Source organism: Sciurus vulgaris, assembly GCF_902686455.1.
Source record: "Sciurus vulgaris genome assembly, chromosome: 11".
Taxonomy (NCBI): domain Eukaryota; kingdom Metazoa; phylum Chordata; class Mammalia; order Rodentia; family Sciuridae; genus Sciurus; species Sciurus vulgaris.
In genome coordinates this window covers 70,904,623-70,922,283 of record NC_136472.1, presented here as the reverse complement: position 1 = coordinate 70,922,283, position 17,661 = coordinate 70,904,623, and the positions used below count along the sequence as shown (strand labels likewise).

At 35.8% G+C, this 17,661-nt stretch overlaps 1 protein-coding gene across 1 annotated transcript in view; it reads left to right on the top strand.

Moving 5' to 3' along the window:
• The window catches only part of FCHSD2 (FCH and double SH3 domains 2), a 245,161-nt gene that overhangs the window by 18,031 nt on the left and 209,469 nt on the right, over positions 1-17,661 (top strand). Inside the window, 1 exon segment of the mRNA XM_079103793.1 lies at positions 15,488-15,533. Within this exon segment, the coding sequence (XP_078959919.1) occupies positions 15,488-15,533 (46 nt within the window).

Below are 17,661 nucleotides of genomic sequence, written 5' to 3'. Positions count from 1 at the left end.
AACCCACAGGTGCTTAACACTGATCCACATCCCAAACCCTTTTGAGACAGGGGCTCACTAAATTGCTGAAGTTGGCCTTGAACTTGCGATCTTCCTTCCCTAGCCTTCTGGGACCCTGGGATTACAGGCATATACTATCGAACCCAGCCAGCACCTATATTTTATGCATAGGTTTTATATGTTTAATTGAACTTCTGTGTGCCTGATGAAGCTTAATACGTGGGGCTAAAAAAATGTATGAGGTAGAGACGAATATGTTTTCAGTGTAATATAGTTAGTAAAACAAATACATACTTTGGGAATTGGGGAAGATTGATATTTGGTCAGTAGGGATTTAGATAATGATTTCTTTAAGAGATGATACCTAAAGTAAGCTTAATCAAATCTTATAAAAATAGAAGCAGGTTAACATTTCAGAAATGATAAACCAATTATTTTATATTTCTGCTTTGCAGATTCAGAAGTAATGGTACTTAAAGAATATTACTTGTTATTTGGGTATTAACCATTTTATAATAATTCCTTTTTCTCTTTTTGAGACAGTTTCACTTTATTACTTAAGCTGTTCTAAAACTCCTGGGCTCAAGTGATCTCAGTAGCTGGGACTGCATGCATGCATCACCATGCCTGACTTACTTTGTTTTACTTTTTTCCTAGCTTTATTGAGTAATAACTTACATACAGTAAAATCTGTCCATCTTAATTATATATAGATTGACATATTTTAATAATTATATACTGTATGTAGGTCTGATGGCACATACCTGTAATCCCAGTGACTCAGGAGGCTGAGGCAGGAGAATTGCAAGTTCAAGGCCAGCCTCAGGAACTCAGTGAGATCCCTTAGCAACTTAGTAAGACCCTGTCTCAACATAAAAAATAAAAAGGACTGGGGAATGTGACTCATTGGTTAAGCACCCCTACATTCAATTCCTGCTACCTAAATAAATAAATAAACATTGTGTGTTGTAGTTGAATAATTACTATCACACTCAATATAGAATATTGCCATCATCGAAGAATTTTTTTTTTTTTTTTGATGTTCTTTGTTGTTCCAGTCTCAGGTAACTACTGATCTACTTTGTTATAGTTGTGCTTTCCTAGAATTTAATGTAAATGGAATCATAATCATATTGTAGATAAATTTGTGTTTGACATCTCAGTGTAATTTGTTTATTAGTATGTTTTCAAGATTTATCTTTGGCATGTATATTGATATTCTTTTTAAAGAGTAGTTTGCTGAGTGGTTTTCTATAGTTCAGCATGTCTTAGTCCATTTTGTGCTGCTCTAACAATACCTGTGACTGAGTAATTACAAAGAACATTAGCTCATACTTCTGGAGCCTGGGAAGTCCATGATCAAGGGGCCAGCATCTGGCAAGGGCCCCTTTTCCCCCAGCAAAGGTATAAACAGGTTTATTTAGGAAGTAGGAGGGGAGCTGCACAATTTCGTGCCAATTTTCCTTGCACTTGCGCATTTCCCTCATTTTACAAGGTTGCAGGCCAAGGGCATGTCGCTCAAGATTTACAGCTGTACTTTCTGCATCTCTGTGGCTTGTGGGCATTTCCTTGAAGACTCAGTATATCTCTCGTTTTATCCTAAATCACTATCTCATTCTTCCCTCTCTCAGACTTTGGTCCCTTAACTATTTTTTTTTTTTTTTTCCTACCGGGGATTGAGCTCAGGGGCACTTAACCACTGAGCCAGATTCCCAGCCCTGTTTTGTATTTTATTTATAGACCCTGTCTTTTGGGAGTTGCTTAGTGCTTTGCTTTTGCTGAGGCTGGCTTTGAACACACTATCTGCCTGCCTCAGCCTTCTGAGCTGCTGGGATTATAGATGTGCACCCCTGTACCCGACCTGATCCCTTAATCTTAAGAGTTGGTGAAGGTTGAAGATCTGTCTTCTGTAGCTGTTTTGACTGGGAAGGGGCCATTACCCTGCCTTGTTAGGGATCAAAAGTGTCTCATCCTGACTGGTGTAAAGGGAGATAGACAGTGGTGTCAGTTGTGGGGATGGTTTGGAATTTTTGTTGCCATCCTCAATAAGCACTTGTTGTAATCTGGAAGATAGAAACTTCCTTGAGAGATTAAAAAGGTACGAACTGAGCAATAGGAGCAGAAGTATAGTTACCAGAGGTTCTAATAGCAGTTACAGCCAGGTGAGGTAAAACAAGTCAGTTTTAATAGTTTTTATTTGCCTGTACACATCTCAGGATATGGATTTTATTCTTTTTTCAAAAGCATGTCTGTCGGCTCAGACAGATTAACTCAGGCCAAATTTAGGATTTTAGCTGTCTCTTTTGATGGTGGTAAGGGCCCTTTTGATGTGGCATTTCATGGTGAAAACGTAGAAGGGCAAAAAGGGAGAGGGACCAAATCTGCATTCCCCACCCTACCCCCCAGTACTGGGGATTAAACCAAGGTCCTGTGCATGCTAGGCAGTCTTTTATGGTGGCATTAGTCAGTCCATGAGTGCAGAGCCCTTTTGGCCTAATGGCTTCTTAAAGGTCCCACATCTTAATACTGTTACAATAGCATTTAAATTTCAGTGAGTTTTGGAGTGGGCAGTGGGCAAACATTCAGACCATAGCAGAGTGTACCTGCAGTTTATTTCATGAGTTATTGGGCATTTCGTTGTTTTCCAGTTTTGGGCTGTTACAAATAATGCTGCTGTAAACATTTGGGTGTAAATCTTTGTGTGAACATGTTTTCATTTCTTGTGGGTAAACACCTAGGAATGTGATTGCTGGGTCCATTGACAAAATTGTGTTAACTTTAAAAGAAACTGCCAAAGTATTTTCCAAAGTGGCTCTACTATTTTATATTCCTGTCAGGAATGTAGGAGCATCCTGGTTGTGCCTCATCCTCATCAACACTTGGTATTATTAGTTTTTAAAAACTTAGTCATTCTAGAGGGTAGTCAGTGATATCTTGTTTTAATTTGCATTTCACTAATGACTAGTGATGGTAAACAACTTTCCATTGTTGTTGAGCCATCAGATAATTTCTTTTGTGAAGTGTTTATTCAGATACTTTGCCCATATTTAAACATTGAGTTGTTTGACTTATTGAGCTCTAAGAATTTTTTATATATTCCAAATACAAGCCCTTTTTCTGATTTCTCCCCCAATTGGTGGCTTTCTTTATCATTTTGTTAATTATGTTTTCAAAGAGTAAAAGTTTCAGTTTTTTTTTATTTTTTATTTTTTTTTTATTTTATTGTAAACAAATGGGATACATGTTGCCTCTCTGTACATGGCGCAAAGGCATACCATTTGTGTAATCATAAATCCACATATAATAATGTTGTTTGATTCATTCTGTTATTTTTTCCCCTTCCCCCACCCCTCCCATCCCTCTTTACCCTCTATACAGTACTTTCTTCCTCCATATTTGCCCCCCTCCCTAACCCTAACTCTAACCCTAACACTAACCCTTCCCTCCCCCCCATTATGTGTCATCCTCCACTTATTAGCGATATCATTCGTCCCTTGTCTTTTTGAGATTGGCTTATCTCACTTAGCATGATATTCTCCAATTTCATCCATTTGCCTGCAAATGCCATAATTTTGTCATTCTTTATGGCTGAGTAATATTCCATTGTGTATATATACCACAGTTTCTTTATCCACTCGTCAATTGAAGGGCATCTAGGTTGGTTCCATAGTCTGGCTATTGTGAATTGAGCAGCTATGAACATTGATGTGGCTGTATCTCTGTAGTATGCTGATTTTAGATCCTTTGGGTATAGGCCAAGGAGTGGGATAGCTGGGTCAAATGGAGGGTCCATTCCAAGTTTTCTAAGGAATGTCCACACTGCTTTCCAGAGTGGCTGCACTAATTTGCAGCCCCATCAGCAATGTATGAGTGTACCTTTCTCCCCACATCCTCGCCAACACCTGTTGCTTGTATTTTTGATAATCGCCATTCTAATTGGGGTGAGATGGAATCTTAGGGTGGTTTTGATTTGCATTTCTCTTATTACTAGAGATGTTGAACATTTTTTCATATGTTTATTGATTGCTTGTACATCTTCTTCTGTGAAGGTCTGTTCATTTCCTTAGCCCATTTGTCGATTGGATTATTTGTATTGTTGGTGTAGAGTTTTTTGAGTTCTTTATAGATTCTGGAGATTAGTGCTCTATCTGAAGTATGATTGGCAAAGATATTCTCCCACTCTGTAGACTCTTTCTTCACATTACTGATAGTTTCCTTTGCTGAGAGAAAGCTTTTTAGTTTGAATCTATCCCAGTTATTGATTCTTGCTTTTATTTCTTGTGCTATGGGAGTCCTGTTGAGGAAGTCTGGTCCTAGGCCGACATGTTGAAGATCGGGACCTACTTTTTCTTCTATAATCTGCAGAGTCTCTGGTCTGATTCCAAGGTCCTTAATCCATTTTGAGTTGAGTTTTGTGCAGGGTGAGAGATATGGGTTTAGTTTCATTCTGTTGCGTATGGATTTCCAATTCTCCCAGCACCATTTGTTGAAGAGGCTATCTTTTCTCCATTGCATATTTTTGGCGCCTTTGTCTAGTATTAGAAAGTTGTATTTATTTGGGTTTGTGTCCGTGTCCTCTATTCTGTACCATTGATCTACCTGTCTATTTTGGTACCAGTACCATGCCGTCTTTGTTACTATTGCTTTGTAATAAAGTTGAAGTTCGGGTATTGGGATACCCCCTGCTTCATTTTTCCTGCGAAGGATTGCTTTAGCTATTCTGGGTTTCTTATTCTTCCAGATGAATTTCATGATTGCTTGCTCTATTTCTGTAAGGTACGTCATTGGGATTTTAATTGGGATTGCATTGAATCTGTATAGCACTTTTGGTAGTATGGCCATTTTGACAATATTAATTCGGCCTATCCAAGAACATGGGAGATCTTTCCATCTTCTAAGGTTTTCTTCGATTTTTTTCTTTAGTGTTCTGTAGTTCTCATTGTAGAGGTCTTTTACCTCTTTTGTGAGATTGATTCCCAAGTATTTTATTTTTTTCGATGCTATGGTGAATGGGGTGGTTTTCATAATTTCTCTTTCTGAGGATTCCTCACTTATGTATAAAAATGCATTGGATTTATGAGCATTGATCTTGTAACCTGCCACTTTACTGAATTCACTTATGAGTTCTAACAGTTTTCTGGTGGAATTTCCTGGTTCCTCTAAGTATATAATCATATCATCCGCAAATAGGGATAGTTTGAGTTCTTCTTTTCCTATTCGTATTCCTTTAATTTCCTTGGTCTGTCTAATTGCTCTGGCTAGAGTCTCAAGAACGATATTGAATAGGAGTGGTGAAAGAGGGCATCCCTGTCTTGTTCCAGTTTTTAGGAGGAATGCTTTCAGTTTTTCACCGTTTAGAATGATATTAGCCATGGGCTTAGCATAGATGGCCTTTACAATGTTAAGGAATGTTCCCACTATCCCTATTTTTTCTAGTGTTTTGAGCATGAAGGGGTGTTGTATTTTATCAAATGCTTTTTCTGCATCTATTGAAATAATCATGTGGTTCTTGACTTTAAGTCTATTGATATGGTGAATTACATTTATTGATTTCCGGATGTTGAACCAACCTTGCATCCCTGGGATAAAACCCACTTGATCGTGGTGCACTATCTTTTTAATATATTTTTGTATGCGATTTGCTAAAATTTTATTGAGAATTTTTGCGTCAATGTTCATTAATGATATCGGTCTGAAATTTTCTTTCCTCGATTTATCTCTGTCTGGCTTGGGTATCAGGGTAATATTGGTTTCATAGAATGAGTTTGGGAGGGTACCCTCCTCTTCTATTTCATGGAATACTTTGAGAAGTATTGGAATGAGCTCTTCTTTAAAGATTTTGTAGAACTCGGCTGAGAACCCGTCTGGTCCTGGACTTTTCTTTGTTGGTAGGCTTTTGATGACCTCTTCTACTTCATTACTTGAAATTGATCTATTTAAATTTTGTATGTCCTCCTCGTTCAATTTAGGCAATTCATATGTCTCTAGAAACCTGTTGATGTCTTCGAAATTTTCTATTTGGTTAGAATATAGATTTTCAAAATAGCTTCTAATTATGTTTTGTATTTCAATCGTGTCTGTTGTGATATTTCCTTGTTCATTCCGAATTTTGGTGATTTGGGTTTTCTCTCGTCTTCTCTTTGTTAGAGTGGCTAAGGGTTTATCAATTTTGTTTATTTTTTCAAAGAACCAACTATTTATTTTGTCAATTTTTTGTATAGTTTCTTTTGTTTCAATTTCGTTGATTTCAGCTCTGAGTTTAACTATTTCCTGTCTTCTACTACTTTTGGTGTAGGTCTGTTCTTCTTTTTCTAGGGCTTTGAGCTGAAGTGTTAGGTTGTTTATTTGTTGATTTTTACTTCTTTTATTGAATGCGCTCCATGAAATAAATTTCCCTCTAAGTACTGCTTTCATAGTGTCCCAAAGATTTTGATATGATGTTTCTTTGTTCTCATTTACCTCTAGGAATTTTTTAATTTCCTTCCTAATATCTTCTGTTATCCATTCATCATGTAATAGCATATTGTTTAATCTCCAGGTGTTGGAGTTGCTTCTGTTTTTACTCTTTCATTTATTTCTAACTTCAAACCATTATGATCTGATAGAATACAAGGTAGTGTCTCTATCTTCTTGTATTTGCTTACATTAGCTTTGTGGCATAATATATGGTCTATTTTAGAGAAGGATCCATGTGCTGCTGAGAAGAAAGTGTATTCGCTCTTGGTTGGATGGTATATTCTATAAATGTCCGTTAAGTCTAAATTATTGATTGTGTTATTGAGATCTATGGTTTCTTTGTTCAATTTTTGTCTGGAAGATCTGTCCAGTGGTGAGAGAGGCGTGTTAAAATCACCTAGTATTATTGTGTTATGGTCTATTTGGTTTCTGAAATTGAGAAGGATTTGTTTGACATACATGGATGAGCCACTGTTTGGGGCATAGATGTTTATGATTGTTATGTCTTGCTGATTTATGGTTCCCTTAAGCAGTATGTAATGTCCTTCTTTATCCCTTTTGACTAGTTTTGACTTGAAGTCCACCTTATCTGTAATGAGGATGGATACCCCAGCTTTTTTGCTGAGTCCATGTGCATGATATGTTTTCCCCCATCCTTTCACCTTTAGTCTATGTGTCTCTCTTTCTACGAGGTGAGTCTCTTGCAGGCAACATATTGTTGGATCTTTCTTTTTGATCCAATCTGCCAGTCTATGTCTTTTGATTGATGAGTTCAGGCCATTAATATTCAGGGTTATTATTGAGATATGATTAGTATTCCCGGTCATTTGGTTCATTTTATTTACTTACTTACTTATTTATTTATTTATTTATTTATTTATTTATTTTGAGAGGACTTGGTTCTTCCTTTATTTGACAATTCCTTTAGGATGGTTCCTCCCATTGCTGATTTGTTTCTTTGTTTTTCATCTCTTCCTCATGGAATATTTTGCTGAGAATGTTCTGTAATGCTGGCTTTCTTTTTGTAAATTCTTTTAGCTTTTGTTTATCATGGAAGGATTTTATTTCATCATCAAATTTGAAGTTAAGTTTTGCTGGGTATAAGATTCTTGGTTGGCATCCATTTTCTTTCAGGGCTTGAAAAATGTTGTTTCAGGCCCTTCTAGCTTTTAGGGTCTGGATTGAAAAATCTGCTGATATCCGTATTGGTTTCCCCCTGAATGTAATTTGATTCCTCTCTCTTGCGGCCTTTAAAATTCTGTCTTTATTTTGTATGTTGGGCATTTTCATTATAATGTGCCTTGGTGTGGGTCTGTTGTAATTTTGTATATTTGGAGTCCTATAAGCCTCTTGTACTTGATCTTCCATTTCATTCTTCAGATTTGGGAAATTTTCTGATAGTATTTCATTGAATAGATTGTTCATTCCTTTGGTCTGTTTCTCTAAGCCTTCCTCAATTCCAATAATTCTCAAATTTGGCCTCTTCATGATATCCCATAGTTCTTGGAGATTCTGTTCATGATTTCTTACCATCTTCTCTGTTTGTTCAACTTTGTTTTCAAGGTTAAATATTTTATCTTCAATGTCTGATGTTCTGTCTTCCAGGTGTTCTATTCTATTGGTTATGCTTTCTATGGAGTTCTTAATTTGGTTTATTGTTTCCTTCATTTCAAGGATTTCTGTTTGGTTTTTTTTCAATATCTCTAACTCTTTATTGAAGTGATCTTTTGCTTCCTGTATTTGCTCTTTTAACTGTCGATTGGTGCGATCATTCAGTGCCTGCATTTGCTCTTGCATCTCGTCATTTGCTTCCCTGAGCATTTTAATTATGTACATTCTGAACTCCCTTTCTGTCATTTCTTCTGCCATGCTGTCGTTGGGTTTCATTGATGTAACATCTAGATTTGTTTGCAGCATTTTCTTTCCTTGTTTTCTCATATTGTTCAGGTATCAGTTGACCGCTGTGATATTGCAGATTTCCTCTATTGTCTTATTGTTTCTTAACTTTACTCTGATTTTTTCTTTTTTAAATATTTTTATTTATTTGTTCTTAAATGCTGCTGCTGAGGATTGAACCCAGTGTCTCACACGTGCTAAGCAAGTGCTCTGCCACTGAACCACAACCCCAGTCCCCTCTAATTTTCTTTATGAACAGTGTTGCACATGTGAGTTTTAAACTCCTCAGCTAGTCTGTGAAGATGACTGCTGCTGGGTTGCTCACAGCACCAGTTCTCACTGTCTTTTTGCCCCACTGGCAGTCCAGTTTCTGCCAGTCTGACTTGTTTGTGTGATTCCTAATTTAGTTTTGCCTCCTCTACTTCTTCAAAATATGATTAGGGAAACTGTCTGTACCAGCCCATGTTCCCTGTTTTTGTTGTTGCAAATGCTAAACTTAAGTTTTGTATATACCTTAGGAAATGTGTTTGAAGAAACATACTCCCCCTTTCCATTTGGGTTTTGGAGCCTCATGTCTTATCTTTTCCTTCCTTCTCCAGGTTCTCTCTCCTTTTGGCAGATTTCCCACTTATATGTTATATGTCTCCTAGTTTCTTACTCTGTTGATTTTGGGTGATTTTTGAGAGAAGGGGGTGAAGTTTCTCACTTTTCTCTACTGTAAAATCAGAAGTACTTGAAATGATTTTTTTGTTTCCTGTAGTACTGGGAACTGAACCCAGGGTTACTTTTCTACTAAGGTACATCTCCAGCTCTTTTTATTTTTTATTATTTATTTTGAGGCAGGGTCTCATTAAGTTGCTGAGGCTGGCCTTAAATTTGTAATCCTCCTTTAGCCTCTTGAGTAACTGGGATTACAAGTGTGTGCCACTGCTCTTGGCTTTTTAAAAATGTATCTTGTTGCTTGTACTTTGTTCATTTAGTGAAAATGTTTAAACTGGATTAAACTTCATAATTATAAACTTCATGAGTATAATATTTTCACCTATTTAACAAATGCTTCAGTAGCATTTGCCATGTGCCAAGTTTCTTCCAAGTGCTTTATAAATAAGTACTTATTTAATTCTCATAATTTTTCTGAGGTAGGTATTCTTCTTATTCCCATTTTATTGATAGGAAAACTAACCTGCCTGATGACATCATTTTATGATAGTAACATTTGTTGCTCTTGTTATCTGTTTATACCTTGTGCAAATGAATCTCTTGAGAGCAGTGTCCTTGTCTTACTCATCTTTATCCAGGCATACCTTGTTTTATTGCACTTCCCAGAGTATTTCATTTTTTTTTTTTACAAGTTGAAAGTTTGTGACAATCACGTTGAGCAAGTCTGTCAATGCCATATTTCTAACATCTTTTGCTCACTTTGTGTTTCTGGATCACATTTTAGTAATTCTTGAAATATTTCAACTTTTTTCGTGATTATCATTATTTCTGTGATAGTGGTCATTTGATATTATTGCAATTGTTTTGAGGTGCCATGAACCTCAAAACAAATGCTCTGTGTGTTCTGACAATTCCACTGACCAACCAGTGCCCCATGTCTCTCCCTCTTTAGGACTCCCTATTCCCTGAGACATAACAATATTGAAATTAGCCAGTTATTAGTCCTACAGTGGCCTCTAAATCCTCAAGTAAAAGGAAGAGTTACATGTGTTCCACTTTCTTTCTTTCTTTTTTTTTTTTTTTTGCAGTGTTGGGTGTCAGATCCAGAGCTTTGTGCATTGTACCTCTAAGCTATACCCCAGCCCTGTGTCTCACTGAATCAAAAGTGAAATGATTAAGAAATGATTAAGCTTAGTTAAGAAGGCATGTCAAAAGTTGAGATAGGCTTGTAGAAAGTAGGTCTCTTGTGCTGAATAGTTAGCCAAGTTGTGAATGCAAAGGAAAAGTTCTTGAAGGAAATGAAAAGTGCTACTCCAGTGAACACACACAAGATAGGAAGTGAAACAGCCTTATTGTTTATATGGAAAAAGTTTTAATGATTCAAATAGAAGATAAAATAGCCACAACATTCCCATGAGCCAAAGCTTTAAGAGCCAGGCCCTCATTATCTTCAATTCAAGAGGGCTGAAAAGTGAGGACTGAAGAAGAAAAGTTTGCAAGTAACAGAGGTTGATTCAAGAGGTTTAAGGAAAAAAGCTGTCTCCATAACAAAAGTGCAATGTGAAGCAGTAGGTGCCAGTGCAGAAGCTGTAGCAGTTTATGCAGGACACCTAGCTAAAGATAACTGATGAAGGTAATTACACTAAACAACAGGTTTTTTTTTGTTTGTTTTTTGTTTTGTACTAAGGATTGAACCAGAGGGTCTTTACCACTGGGCCATATTCCCAGCCCTTTAAAAATTTTTTTATTTTGAGACAGGCTCTCAATTGGTTAGGGCCTTGCTGAGTTGCTGAGGCTGACTTGGAACTTGTGATCCTCCTGCCTCAGCCTCCTGATTTTCTGGGATTACAGGTACTGCTATGCCCCAGCACCTCAACAACAGATTTTTAATGTAGACAAAACAGCCTTACATTGGAAAAAGATGCTATCTAGTACTTTGATAGCGAGAGAGAAGTTAATCCCTGGCTGTGGAGGACAGGCTGACTAAGCAACTGGTGACTTTAATTTGGAGCCAGTGCTCATTTACCATTCTGGAAATCCAGGGACTCTTACACTAATCTACTCTGCCTGTTTTCTTATAAAGGGAACAGTGAAGTGTTGTTGACATCTCATCTTTTCATAACACGATTTACTGAATATTTTAAGCCTATTGTTGAGACCTACTGCTTAGAAAAAAACAAAACAAAACACTTCTTTGAAAGTATTACGGCTTGTTGACAATGCTTCTGGTCACCCAAGAGCTCTGGTAGACATGTACGAGGTTAATGTTCTTTTCATGCCTGCTAACAACATCTGTTCTGCAGCCCATGGATCAAGGAGTAATTTCAATTTTCAAGACTTATGATTTAAGAAATGCATTTCATAAGGCTGTTAGTGCCATAGACAGTGATTCCTGTGATGGATTTTGGCAAAGTAAATTGAAAACCTTCTGGAAAAGATTGAGCATTCTAAATGTCATTTAAGAACATTGGTGATTTATGGGAGAAGGTCAAAATATTCACAATAACAGGAACTTGGAAGATATTGATTCCAGTTCCCCATGAATGACTTTGAGGGTTCAAACCTTGAATGGAGAAGAGGAAGTAAGTGAAGAGTGATAGAAATAGCATGAAAGCTAGAATTATAAGGTGATCCTGAAGATGTGACTAAATCACTGTGACCTCTTCATAAAACTTTAATAGATAATGAGTTATTTCTTACAGACAAGTAGAGAGAGTAGTTTCTTAGGTAGATCTACTCTTGGTGAAGATGCTGTGAACATTGTTGAAATCACAATAATGAATTCAGAATATACATTGATATAATTGATAAAGAAACAATAGGGTTTAAGAGATTTTAAGAGAAATTTTCCTGTGCATAAAATATTATCAAACAGCATTGTATGCTATGGAGAAATCGTCTGTGGAAGGGAGAATCCATTGATATGTCAAACTTCATTGTTGTCTTATTTTAAGAAATTGCCTTAGACTCCCAGCATCACTATAAAAAGATAAAAAAATTGCCAAGTTTAATTCCTTTATAAATATGTATCACTGTTTATCTGTATTCCCTTTGATGGACAGCTGGACTATTTATGATTAAAGGTGTTATAAATGTTTTTGTACAAGTGCCTGTGTGGATAATGTTTTTATTTCTCTTAGTAATACTTAGCCCTGGAATTGCTGTGTCAAGATAGCTCAGGTTCACCAAATTCAGTGGTGCATGCCTGCAATCCCAGTGACTCAGGAAACTGAGGCAGGAGGATCACAAATTTGAGCCCAACCTCAGCAATTTAGTGAGGTCTTGAGCAACTTATTTATTTTATTTCAAAATAAAAAGGGCTGGGGATGTGGCTTAGTATTAAAGCACTTCTGTGTTTAGTTCACAGTAGCAAAATAAATAGGTTTAATTATATAAGAAGTGCCAGACTTTCCCCCAAAGTGGTTTTGCCATTTTACATTCCTATCAGTAACTTGTTAGAGTTTCATTGCTCTTTATCTTCACTGATTTTTAGTTATTATCTTGAATTTTAGTCATTTTGGAGGATATGTTTATTTTTAATATTTATTACTATGATTATTGATACCTCATATCTACTGCCACCACTTATAATTTGAACATTCTTAGATGTTCTTTTTATCTTGATGATGAAGTTAAATGGACTCATTACAGAGTTAGGGAGTACTCAATTCTGACACCAACTGTAAGTTTGGTAGTCCCTAAGTCTACACCTTCACTACTCCGATACCAGCTGCAGGTTTGGAGTCTCTCTTAGTGCTTTTACTTCTGACATATCTTACAAGTTTGGAAGCCTCGAGATTATCCTTAGATTTGATAATTTTGCTTATACTCTCAGAGCTCAGGGAAAATTTACTCAGTTTTGTCTTATTTTAGCAAAAGGATCCTGTTTAAAATTAGCCAAGGGAAAAGGTGCCTTGGGTAGGGTCTAAGAGAGTTCCAGTCACAAATTCCAGTTGTCCTCTTGCAGTAGACTTGACACAGTGCTTACTTCTCCAGCAACAATGCATGACAGTATGTGCAGGGTATTGCCAGTTAGAGAAGCTTATCTGAGCCATGGTGTGTGAGGTTTATATTAGGGTTCGGTCTCCTAGACTTTGACTACTTACCTTGCTGACCTTAGTCTCTAGTCCCTCCAGAAGTTGAGCTGATACTGTGTGGCACAAAGCCATCTGTGAAGTCTTCTCAAGTCTTTTCTGAACGCATGTACCTTGCCTTGGCATGTATAGTGAGTTTCTGATTTTCCCTGGATATTAGTTGCTTTCGAATGTTCCATCCTTCAGTATCTGGCTCCTGAAGGGGGAAAAAGAGAAAACAAGGAAAGAAAAGAAACTGACACTTTAAATTTTCTGGAAGTCACTTTAGCTAAAAGGAGACAGACTTGGCATCTGTTTGAAGGAGATTCAGCAATGGTGCTGCTCTCTGTTTGCACCTCTGTGATCAGAATAGCAATCTGTGATCAGAGCACAGATCCTCAATATTTTAAGGAGGGGTCTTTTTTGTCCATCTGGTCAATGGTAGGTGTTTGCAGTCTGCTCCAGGAACATATGCGTAGCTGCCTGCCGAATTCATAGGGGTGGAAGGTGGTAGCTCCTACTGTGCTTCGAGTTGAAATTGGATGAAATTAATCACAGTTTATCAACTCAGCCTGTCCCTGAAAGTTGCACACCTTCTAATGACTCCAGAGTTCCAAAATGGTTACATGAGACAGGTTCTGCCAGTGCCATTGTCTAGTGGGGATACAGATTGTTGGTGCTTCCTCGTCTACCATCTTTCCAGAGTCCTCTTCCCTTGCTTAACTCTTGAGTGCACTGGAGACATTTATCATGTAGAATCTTACTGTTTTTTAAATTATTGGTTGGTTATTTATTTATTTATGATACTGGGGATTGAACCCACAGGCTCTCTACCACTGAGCTGCATCCCCAGCCCTTTTTTTGTTGTTGTTGTGTCGTTTTGAGACAGAATTTTTGCTAAATTGCTGAGACTGTCCTCAAACTTGGAATTCTCCTGAGTAGCTAGGGTTACAGACTTGTGTCACCATATCCTGCTATTATTAATGATAATTAATAATAAAAATTCATGAGTCCTTAGGTTTGGTTAAGGGGAGACTTTTTCCTTTTGTTATTTTTAATGTTAAGAAATTGGTTATTCACTCAAAACAAATCTAAAAAGGTCTTGAATAGTTATATTTCTTAACAGTCATTTTGGTATATTGAAATAATTTTTCGAGTGGTGTTTTGACTTTTTTTCTGTTCCAGCTATCACTCTCTCTTTTGTTCTTTTATTCTTTCTTTCCACTCCTTACGCTTATATCCCTGCCTTAGTGCAACAAAGATTATTTGTTTTGGTGTCTTCTTTGAGAGCTTTTATGTATAGAGCAAAATTTGCTAATTAGCCAGTCTTAGTATTTTATATTTTATCTTATACTTTTCTATATTTTATTTAGGTTCTGACTCCTACAATTAAAAGTATATTCATTAATTTGAGTTGAAATTGAAGTGAGTGTGTGCATGTGTGTGTTTCATTGGATGTAGCAATTTTAACAGCACAGGTCCCTGGCACATAGCAGAGGAGTCTTTAAACTCAGAATATTCAAAGTAAATGATCAATATTATCATATTTTTTATCCTTCAAGGCCTCAGTTTGTAAAGTGCACTGTTGTAATATACCACTAAAACAGAAGAAACGCTGCCATTCATAATTAAAAGAGAAATCCCAATATTAGATTATAAATTTAAAAAAAATTCTTTTAAGAGACAGGATTTCACTTTGTTGCCCAGTCTGTCTTCAAACTCTTGAGCTCAAGTGAACCTACAACCTCAACCTCTCAAGTAGTCAAGACTTTTCAGGTGCTTTCCACTATGCCCGTTATAAATATTAATACATGAGAAGTATGAATATTAGAATCTGTGAAATTATGCATGTATGGAAATTATGCTTCCATCTTACAACGTGTAGTAATTTTGTACTTTGTTTTGTAACTCTTGTGAAAAACTAGAATAAAGGAGTAGATTTGACCATTTTTTTTTTATGTTGAGAAACTGATCAAAATTTGTTTTTCATTTTGTTTTCTGTAGTTCCCTTGGTTGAATGTTCAGTAAACATTTTCAGTACCTACTAAGTCATTCTTATAATAATAGCTAACATTTATATAGAGTTTACGTGTCCTAGACACTATTTTGAGTACATTATATGTATCAGATAACTAAATTTTAAAATATCCCTATGAAGTGAGTGCTGTTATTATCCACATTTTATCAAGGGGAAACTGAGACACAGATCAGTCCAATGATTTGGTCCAAGATCAGTCTAGTAAATGGTAGAGCTGGGCTTTGCATGTAGAAGGTGTAACTGCAGTGACCATACTGGTAGCAGTATTCCCTCACACATCTTACCAGGCAATATTTGAAGGTGTGTTGATAAATTCATATGAAATTATTGTTATGCTTTTGATAATTTTTGTTTGTATTTTTAGGACATTCAGTCAGAAGAGGGCTGCTATTGAAAGAGAGTATGCACAGGTAAGTTTGGAACTGGAGATCCCCTTTCTAGGTATGCCTCTTTTCCTTGGCTTAAGGACAAATATGGTTATCAGGGGGAACCTTAGTATCCCTGCCTCCTCTTTTTCTTCTCATTTCTGTCTTTCTTTGGTCCTCCTTTTGCTGTATTTGAATCTTAAAGTGAAGAACTAAGTTGAGCCTCATTAGAGGATTGTGAACCTGTTAGACATTATTTACAGTATTTGTGTTTATAGATATGAATGATAATGAATACATTTCACAAATATATTTATTTATTTTCCTTTATATGCTTCATTCTCTGTAGTTTTACAAAAGGTTAATTTTTCTATTTATTCAATCAGGCATTTAGTTCTTATTACAGCCTTGTTGATAGAGTGATATGCTTTTCAGTGAATAGTATGGGGTTGTTTCTAGGAAAATTTAAGCATGTCCTTCTTTGATTAGACCTCTAATTTGTGCCCCAGTTGTCTCAATATTGCAAGAAAAATTTATGTTGGCATCATTTTTTGAATGTATAAAAATAACTATTTTTCTATTTAGAAAAACAAATTAACATTATTTAGAATTTTTGGCCTTAATTAAGCAGTTACTTTTTGTATGTAGTAGTAGTCTCAAAAGTGTCCCTCACACCCAAAAATCGTAAAACTCAATTTTGCAACAACAATTTAAAATACAAGAGAAAAAGTACAAGAGAACATTGGCAGGAAAAAGTAACAAGGAGTTAAAGTTCTGTGTGGTAACCACTATTGCTGCTGCTGTTGTTAATGTTCATTATAAATAATGAGGTGGGGGCATGATTTTCTTTTTTATGTATGCTTTTTCTGGTTTTTGTTTTAATTTTATTTTAATTTTTATTAAAGTTTTAATATTTATTTAATTAAAGTATTTTAATTTAAGTAAATGTCCTTATTTGACTTAACAATCTCAGAGAATTATCTGTTCTTAAGCTAGATAGAACTCAATTCATTAGTTAGTAGTTGTTGAGTGCTTATAATGTATCTAGTACTTCATATAATGCGAGTATCAGTACTAATATTTGCCAAGCTTTTTTTCTCTGCATATATAAGTACTAGAAATGATAGTTAACATGTATTGAATTCTTACTTTGTATCAGACTGTACTGAGTATAGTCCTAATCTCAGTCTTTTCCTCAGATAAAAGATTAACAGCAGAAAAAAAAAAAAAAAAAAAAGATTAACAGCAGATACCTATTTGATTTGCCCATTGATCATTTCCATATCTTTAAATAATGTACTCATAACTCATTATTTATTATCTTTAAGCATTATTTCAGGCAGGGCTGTAGCTCAGTGGTTGCCTAACATGCACAAGGGCCTGGGTTCCATCTATATCCCCAGCACTGCAACACCCCCCCCCCAAAAAAAAAGTGCTTGATTATTTATAATAAGTGAGAAAATAATAAAATTTAGTGAGAAAACACTAAACCATCCCTTTCTAGCCAACTCTTTCCAATATAATTGTGGGACTGGGATTGTAGGTTAGGGGTAGCTTGCTAGCACATATGAGGCCCCAGGTTGACAAACCACCAAAAACAAATCTCTGATATAATTGTGGCACTACTTTAGTGTTTTTGTTACTTTTGTAACTTTCACTGATGTATTTAAACTTCTCTTTTCTTCTATTAAATGCATATATTTTATATATATGTGCACACACATTATTTATGATATATAGGTATACATATGCATGTTTTATGTATTACACAGTAAATAGAGTTACATTTTTAGAATAGTCAGATTTACCCTTGAAAAGTTTCTTTAAATGTCTGTCAAGTAGATTATACTTAGCTTAAGTTTATATAATAATATATGTAAACTATGTAAGGTATTTAATAATGTGTCTTTTAAAACCTCTTAAAGCAATTATATTCAGAATTAAAGTGTTCCATTGCTGTCTCCCAGGGAGGTTAAGTACATTTATAGAGAGCCAGTTTGTTGACTGTTCTTGTTATTTATCATCATATTTGCCTTGTAGATGATGTTTCCTTGTTATTTTTTGATGTTTTCGCGATTAATTTTTAAATTTATTTCCTGAAAAATTGGGCAATATTGTCTTTTATTCTTTGGTTGCTTAAATATTGTTTTCACTTATCAGTAGTAAAGAAACT